At 49.8% G+C, this 8,851-nt stretch overlaps 1 protein-coding gene across 1 annotated transcript in view; it reads right to left on the reverse strand.

Moving 5' to 3' along the window:
- The window catches only part of ASPHD2 (aspartate beta-hydroxylase domain containing 2), an 11,563-nt gene extending 6,486 nt beyond the window's left edge, over positions 1 to 5,077 (reverse strand). Inside the window, exon 1 of the mRNA XM_011934843.1 lies at positions 3,963 to 5,077. Within this exon, the coding sequence (XP_011790233.1) occupies positions 3,963 to 4,848 (886 nt within the window). The 5' untranslated portion in view covers positions 4,849 to 5,077. The remainder of the gene's footprint in view (positions 1 to 3,962) is intronic.
- Between the last annotated feature and the right edge of the window lie 3,774 nt (positions 5,078 to 8,851).

Below are 8,851 nucleotides of genomic sequence, written 5' to 3' on the forward strand. Positions count from 1 at the left end.
ATATATACACATATATATACAGATATACATATATGTATATCTGTATACATATATGTATATCTGTATATATTATGTGTGTGTGTGTGTATATGTATCCTATTAGTTCTGTCCCTCTAAGAGGACCCTAATATGTTTCAACTCTCAATGCACATTTCATTAAATCAGCTGAGACTGCTCATCCTGACAGAAGCCATGATTTCCCGCTATGGTTAACAGCAGCTGGAGGAGTTAGGGCTGTAAAGACGCCCAGATGGAGGGCCTCACAGGCTACGTTTTCCTTTTGCGTGTGCCCCTACTGATTGGTTCAGGTGGCGAAGGCCTTTAGGAATGGGCAATTCTCTGCAGTAACAGCCACCCCGGGGTTTCAGAAAGAAGCTCCCCTTTCTCTGGGCCACGAAATGATTCATCGCCACACGCCATGGTGCAATAGAAAAATGGCCTGGCCTGCTGGCTCGACACCCCCCTGCTTCTTGTTCTCCGCCTCCCCTTCATTCTGCTCCTGTCCCCATTCCTGCCTGTTGCCCACAAACCAGCTTAGCTGGCAGAAGAGCTCAATTCTTCCCTAAACAGATCATTCCAGTGGCTCTTGGGGACAGTGACAGGCCCCACACATGGCCTCAGATAGTACCATATGCTCTTCTACGGCTCAGTGTTTGCTGCTTTGTCCCTAGCGAGCCCTGAAGGAGGCAGGAAGGAGGTTAGAGAAAGGGCTCTGTCCACCGGCGGCCCCCACTCTTCAGGCGGCCGGCTACCGGGCACTCAGGGTGGGCAAGGGGAACATGAGTTGATCTACTGTTATCATCCAGCTAGACTACCTAGAAATCTGATGACATGCAGAAAAGAAACACAAGAGTCTAATTGTGCTTCTTTAGCTAGAATTTGCTGAACATACTCATGCATTTTCATGAAGTGTCTGCCTCTCTGGTAACATCTGCCTGGTGAGTTTCAGAGGAGTTTCAGAGGTGGTTTTCTGGAAGTTTGCAGCAATGCAGTTGGAATATCCCAGCATTGTGTACGATGCTGAGTCGGGGGTGGGCCTGAAGCTGTCCTGTGGTCCCATATGAAGTCAGGACCAGGTGATGCCACCTCTAGAAGTAGCTCACAGCAGGGCTCAGCAAATATGTCTTGAACAAATGGGCTGTGTTAGTGAGGAGCAGTGGCTTCAGTGTTTCGCAGGGACAATTCTATCAGTCACAGCTCAGGCAGAAGGCAGAAGAGGAGAAAGTATGGGCATTTCAAGAGCACAGTTCTGGAACCGCAGGTGCCTCCACCTTCAGCCAGGTAACCAGCAGAGGTGTGGCCACCAGGTACGCACCAGGCTTATCCTGCTTCTGACCTCATTCTCTGGACTCCCTCTCTGTCAACACACAAGGTCACGTAAATCCGACACACCTTTGTTTCCTTCCTGGGTGGATATTAATGTGGGCATGACAGTGTAAAGAAGGAAACGCTGAGAAAACCCAACCAGGGAGCTCGCCTTGGCCATGGAGAACAAGCCACACCACAGTGGGACGTCTTCCAAGAAGGTTTCCTGCCATCTACGGGAACATGGAGGGCCTACTTTTTCTGGCAAGTACCTAGCTGGGCTGAGAAGGAAATGACAGGCCACAGGCCACGGTGTCAGCCAGTGTGGGCATCATGTTTTACACATACACACACTCATGCATGCATATCGTACAGATAAACAACAAGCATTAATCTACAGGAAGCAGACCCCAGATTTTCCTTGCTACCATCGCTTCCTACTCACACCTGTTTGAAATTCTACCACATCAGTCCCCAAATGCCCTTCCCCGATGTCATTCTGAAGTTTTAAAACAGTACATAAAGGCAAACCTTTCAAAAGAAGAGCATCACTCCCGACTGCCCACAGCCTCCATTCTCAAGCCTGGCATCAAGGGCCTCTGAGGTTTGCTCCCACCTGACCTGTCCAATCTCAGCCCATACTACTGGCCTCCCCAGCAAGCCTAGACCCGGCTTCCCCTAGCCCCAGGGGACGACTCCACTCCCTCCCTCCACCCTGGTGGCACCTGATTTCTGTGTGGGGATCCTCCAGCATCAGACCCACCTCCCCAGGATACCCCTCGCACAGCAGTTTTGCTAATGACCATCACCTGGATTATCATCCCATCACTCAGATTAGCTTACTGTCCACTGCCCTCTACCTGCCACGCATTTTACGCATATTACTTCCCACTCCTCAAAACAGCCCGCAAGTGGGAATCATGATCTCTGTTTTAGAGAGAAGAAAACGGAGGCTGAAGCAGGTTCAGAGCCCTGCCCAAGGTCACTCAGCAAACGGGGCGAGGTCAGGACCTGAGTCCAGATCTGTTTGCTTCCAGAGCCTGTTCCTTTCCCACTCTTTCCTAGGGGTAGGGTCCATGTCTTATGGATCATTTTTCACATGGTCCAACACAGTCCTTGATAACAGCTACTAGCCCCCATTCATCAAATGCTGTCACGTGCCAGGCGCCCTGCCAAGGGGCCATGTAAGATACCACTCATTGAATCCTCTCAACAATCCTGTGAAGTAAGTAACATCTCCCCATTTTACAGAGGAAGAACTGAGGCAGAGAGAGACTCAGTGACCTGCTTGAAGTCTCACGGCTGACCGCTGACCAGGAATTCAGGCCAACTCCCCCAGAGCCTCCACCCAGTCCACCCTTTACTCTTGAAATTCCTACCATGTCAATTGCTCAAATCTAGTTATATTTCTTTCTTTTCTTTCTTTCGTTCTTTTTTTTTTTTAACGCAGTGACATCCTCCATCCAAACCACATCTTACTCAGAATCCCCACACAGACAGCAGAAGCAGAGCTGGTAAGGGTGAAGAGGGCTCGGGGCCCCCAGCTCCGGCTCCTTCCCAGGCAACCCTGAGGCTCCTCTGCAGAACATGGTTACGAAACTCCTGCTCCAACCCATGCACCAGGTTCCTCCGCTGCTCTTCCTTCCTCCCTTCTGAAGCTGAGGCAGCGTTGCGAACTTTCTAAAGCTGGACGCTGCTGAGGCTGTCTCTGCACACTCTAGTCTGGGTTGCTAACTGGTGATGCCACCATCCCACAGACCAGCTTTTTATCGCCACTCACCAGGAATAAGGCATTCTGTGGAACTAATATCTCCATGACCAAGTTGTTTTAAGCCTACTTTTATTGAATGCTTGCTCTATTTTAGGCTCTGTGTGCATACATACTTTACAATACACGTTATCTGATTTGATCCTCAGAATAACTCTTTAGGGGAAGATCTTTTTACCTCCACTTCCCAAATGATGAAATTGAGGCTCAGAGAGGTGAAGTGACTTGCCTAAAATAGCACAGCTCGTGGTGGGGCCAAGATGCAAACAAAGGCCATCTAACTCCAGACTTTGTTTGCAAAACCACAGTCACACACACAGTACACATACAACCAATTTTCTCAGAATCGGAGTAAAAGAAGCTTAGCATTAAGGATCATTTCATCCTTGATGACTGCAAAGGCGCTTAAGTATCTTTCACAGCCTCCTGGACATCATTATGAACCTCGGTAATCATTTTAACAAGTCTTTGGCTCTAGAACGACACTGTCCCCACATGGTAGCCACTAGCCGTATGTGTCACTGCTATTTAAATTAAAATTTAGTTTCTCAGTTACAGGAGCCACGTTTCAAGCACTCAGTCAGTCACATGTGTGTAGTGGCTACCATTTTGGACAATGAAGATGGAGAACATTTCTGTCACTGCAGAAAGTTCTCTGCACAGAGCTGCTGTCAGAAATTAGGTTTGCACCAAGCACAAGATTTCTTTTTGACTCAATCTCTGCTGCCAAAGTTGTTTACACGCAATTCATCAGTTTTTGCTAAAAGTGAACAATGCGAAAAGGCACAATTCTGACTATTTGAGTTTTTGCGATGTTTTGATTCCCATAAGTGAGAGAGGCTGAGCTTGCAAACGTGCATGCCGGGAGACCCCCGTCCCTGCAACATACCTAAATGGCATCGGATGCGGATGTTGGTGGGTCCATAGTGCTCCGTTATCACAGTCCCAGGGCTCAGCACAGAGATGCACGCGTTCCCAAAAACATTGTTCCCAATACAGGTCCGAAGGCTTCCGAGCAAGCGGTACGTCCGTGGACACTTCCTACAGTTCCTGGGAACACAAACCCCCTGATTGACCAAGTAAAAGGTGAACCACTCCCCGCTGGGGGTGCTGTTCATTTTCCATCCTTGCGGGAGGCTGCAGTTTGAGAAAGCTTTGTAGAGGGTCTCAAACTCGCACAGGATGGTCTGGAAGTTCCGTTCCAGCACTTCCACGTCATGTTTCTGTGCATCCCGGGAGAAATAGGGCGTGGTGGGCAGGTCAGGTAGGAAGAAGACCTCGGGCTTCTGGATGGAGGGCCGGCTGTTGAGGTACCGGCCCTGCTCGCGGATGCCCTTGTGGATGCGGCCCATGCCGGACCAGGAGTAGCGCTTGGCGTACTCCTGCAGGTTGTGGTACAGCTTCTGGTTGAGGCCCTCGTTGTGGGTGCAGCGCACACACTCGGGGGACTGGCAGTACACATAGCCATTCTGCAGCCCGTTGGCATCGGCAGCCTGCATGAGGGAGTTGACGGAGACGTAGGGCCGGGGCTGCTCCCTGCCCACGTGATAACAGTACCACACGAACAGGACCAGGAGGCAGGCCACAGTGATGACAGCGGTGGTGTCGCAGTCCCGCACGGACTGGATGCCGGTGGCGATGCAGTCCCTCAGGCCATCCAGCGACCAGCTCCAGGCCACCAGCCACTCGAGCGACATCTTGGGGGAGTCCTTACTGGGGGTGTGAAGCAAGGTCAGACAATCAGTCCTCGGGGGTCCCAAGGGCGCCCACACCATGCAGATTAGCGTGGGGGGGAAGGAGCGGCTGGGGCAGGGGGAGGCATGGCTGCCACCAATCCTCAGATCCTGCCAGGGGCGGCATTGATGAACGACAAGGTCGGCCGTGCCCACTGCTCCACTTCTGGCAAAAGTCTCTGCAGTGGGGTGGAAGAGGCTGGTTTTTTGTCACATTATCAAGTGCTGTCGGTCCCTGTGAAAGGATTTGTTTAGGAAAACCAAACCTGGGATGGAAAAAAAAAAAAAATCAGCGTAAATTTTACACCTGGAAAAGTTCTCAAATTAAATGTAAAGTGTTAGATCATTCTGTAGGATCCTAGTTGGTGCGGGTCACACTTTGCAATCTTGTGTATTGCCTCCCCATTCTACTGCCACCCCCGTTTCCCAAAAGGCCAGTAGCATTTCATCTGCATCAAGTACTGCTTATAATTACAGCGGTCCCATCTGCTTTGTGCCCGCCATAGGAGGTGCTATTATCCCCATTTTACAGATGAGAAAACTGAGGCTCAGTGAAGTAACGTAACTCATAAGAGTTATACAGCCAGGGCGGGGACTCAAACACCATCTGACTTCAAGGCCCATGTCTATCCATTTTGCTGCGCTATTTCATCATAGGTATTTAATCAATGCGTATACTCCTGTAATTGCTGTACCTTTAATTCCAAAGAATCCTGGATTCAAAAGCATCTTAAAAATGGCAAAAGGACTTAAAAACTGCATATTCTCCATTTCACTTTCTCTTTGCAAGCATTTCATCATCCTTATTTCATTCTGTTGCCCTTCTGACAGAGGTTGGGCTAATACCAAGTTGGAAGAGGAAGTGGGCACTCTGAGGTCATGCCTGCGGCAGACAAAGGGTGTTTTCTGTTTACCCACTTGGAGACTACCTACTGGCCTCACCACAGGGTCATGAAAGGAAAACAAGGGAGGCAGAATGACAATAAAAGCCCTTCCAGGTCTCTGCCTCAGTTTCCCACAGCCGACAGCATCTCCAAAACAGCCAGAAATGCTTTGCTACTTACCTAGCTGGGGGTTAGGGCCAGGGCCCGGAACCCTCATTGTCCTAATAACCTAAGAGGGCCTGAATGTCATGCTGCCTAAGTCTCTAAAACCCCAGCCGTGTTTCCCAGCATTCTCCAAAACCTTTTGTTCATCCTGCTTCTTCTAATACAATGAGAACAGCCAGGTCTCTGCTTCTACAAGTCTGATACTCAAGGTGCACAACGCAGAATATTCCTTTTGTACTCTACGCTCTCACTTCTCTCTCAGAAATATGGGAGGGCAGCTTAAAAAATGGAAAAGTTGTACCCTCCCTTTTCCCAGGGGACTAAATTTGGCCTGAAAATTCTTGCAGCGTCGTAGCAGAGAGGAGCCAAATTAGAGATGGGTCCAGCTGAGGATTCATCCCAACCTTGGGCAGATCACTTCTCCCAAGCCTCAGTTTTTCTTTCCTTTTTTTTTTTTTTTTTTCTTTGATGGAGTTTCACTTTTATTGCCCAGGCTGGAGTGCAATGGCACGATCTCGGCTCACCGCAACCTCTGCCTCCCGGGTTCAAGCAATTCTCCTGCCTCAGCCTCCCGAGTAGCTGGGATTACAGGCATGCGCCACCACGCCTGGCTAATTTTGTATTTTTAGTACAGATGGGGTTTCTCCATGTTGGTCAGGCTGGTCTTGAAATCCCGACCTCAGGTGATCCGTCCACCTTGGCCTCCCAAAGTGCTGGGATTACAGGTGTGAGCCACCATGCCCAGCCGCCTCAGTTTCTTTATCCGTGAAATGGGGTTCATGTTCATCTCACTGGATGAAGATGAATGATGGCAGATGGACAACGATCAAGTCATAATGAGCACCCAATATATGCAGGCGATGGCTAGGATGGGTGGCATCCCATAACGAGTAGCCGGCATTCCAAAGGTGGGGCATGGGAGAAAGGTATCGCAAGACTCAGAATTCCAACAGTTAAAGGTAAATCCTCTTGTTGCCACATGTGTCAAGTGGATTTTTTGTCCCCAGACTTGCTAAGCTAAAAATGAAAGGGAAGCCTTAGGTGCTCATTAACTGCCTACTTGCTTCTTCCCAGTTTCGGTTGAATAATCACTTGACTATAATGTTTAGTAAGTCAAAAACACACATGCTGAATATTCATGGAAATTTTTTATGTTTCTAGGAAAAATACAAGAGTGGGGAGGTTAGAAGCTAAATTGTTGTTGTTTTTTCTTTCCCACACGTTCTCAATTTCTTCTCAGATTGAGGAGACGATGAAAAGGCTATGACTCACTAGAGGTTAAGAAATCCCTTCAGCCCCCTGTTTCTCTCCTTGTTAGACCATAAACTGGCAGCTATTACCTCTTTAGGAAAACGAAAGAAAATCCAGATGAAAGATGTTTTGTTTGCAAGCCACCTCCCAAACAGAACCCCAGAGTTTCTGAAATTCAGTGTGAAACGATCATCTATGTGACGCCAAGCACTTTTACTAAAAGGATTTCCCCCACCACTGAGCTAAACCCCTAACTGGAACTTTTCAACTGGGTTTGTCAGGAGGAAAGGTTATTTTCTTAAATGTTCTAAGAGTGAGATGGTGACAATTTAACAAGCAACTGTAAAGTGTGAGTTCCTATCAGCCCTGCTAATCACTTAAGTCAAGCAAAATGCAGACACAGAAAACAGTGGATGACGGAGAAACCTCTCCACTGGACACCCCAGCCCTTACCCTCTTCTCAGGAAAGCCTCCTTCCGTACAGAGCCAGCCATGAGCCCTCCCCAAGGCCGAGCTGTAAGCAAAAGAATGTAAAAGATTCTGAACCCCAGCTTCAGACCCTCCTCCCGAGATCATAAACAGCACTGAGCTCAAGTGAGGACTTTTCATAACTGTCAGTCACTTTTAGTCAAAATATGCCTATAGGCCCCTGCACCCAGAGGTGGATTTACAAGCTCAAAGCTGAACTGTGACAATAAAAGAAACACTTACATTTGTAGAGTGACTGGCAGTTTATTAAGCACTGCTTCAAACATTTGATCCTCACAGCTACCCAGTGACAACTCCCCATCTCCCCAGCAGGGAGGGGAGAGACTCTTCCCTGACAGCTCCTTGCCCAGTGACCACAGTAGCTCCCAGCTTCCTTCACGCATTTGTAGACTGTCATCTGTGTTATTTCTGTCCTCATCAGGGATGGGGACATCTCACCGCAGCTCTGCACTTTAATAATATGCAACCCCAGATCTTCCAGCTCAGTTGGCTCTGGGGAATTGAGTTCAAATCCATGGCCAGTTGGAGAGCAAGTCCAATCCAAGACAACTTCTGACACCATGAACACCTGGGAGAGCCGGTCTCAGACCTGACCTGGTCAACCTACTTCACATGTCCATTCCCAGAGGCTGCCCAATGCCAAAGAGTGTCTGCTCACCCTCAGGATGAGGCCAAGTCACCCTGGAAGCCCCCCAGTGAGCAGCACAGCCCTGGGCAAGGTGTGTGATGCATGTCACCCTCTCCACTCAGGAGCCAGAGATATGCCCTGGGGCCAGCCCTTCCCGGTGCAGACCTGGGGATCTTCCCTCTCTTGGCCAGCTTCTCAGCACCCACCTGCCCTGGAGAGTGGGAAAGAGGGGAGGGCTGAAGATGGGTTAACACAGATGGTGACCACCAGGAGTTCAGGAGAGGAGGGGGATGGGACGATGGAAAGGTGAGTGTTGCCAGGAAAAGTGTGCGATCAGCTCAAGATTGTGGAAGGAGGTTTATGGCGCCTGATAATTCGTGGGACAGGGGAGGAGGGTCACCACGTGAAATATGGGAAGTGGGTGATGCTGAGGTCTGGGGGAGGGGGACAGGAGGTGAGGAAAGAGGGGTCACAGGGGAGGAGGCAAATGGAGGAAGGGACCACGATGGGGCAGGGAGGAGGAGAAGCAGGAGGTCTAGGGAGGGTGATGCCCGGCTCCGAGGCGGCGGCACTCAGCACGTACGAGCGCTGGCCTCGGCCGGGCCAGGATGCGGGCGCCCGGGTCCCG

Source organism: Colobus angolensis, unplaced genomic scaffold (genome assembly GCF_000951035.1).
Source record: "Colobus angolensis palliatus isolate OR3802 unplaced genomic scaffold, Cang.pa_1.0 Scaffold139, whole genome shotgun sequence".
Taxonomy (NCBI): domain Eukaryota; kingdom Metazoa; phylum Chordata; class Mammalia; order Primates; family Cercopithecidae; genus Colobus; species Colobus angolensis.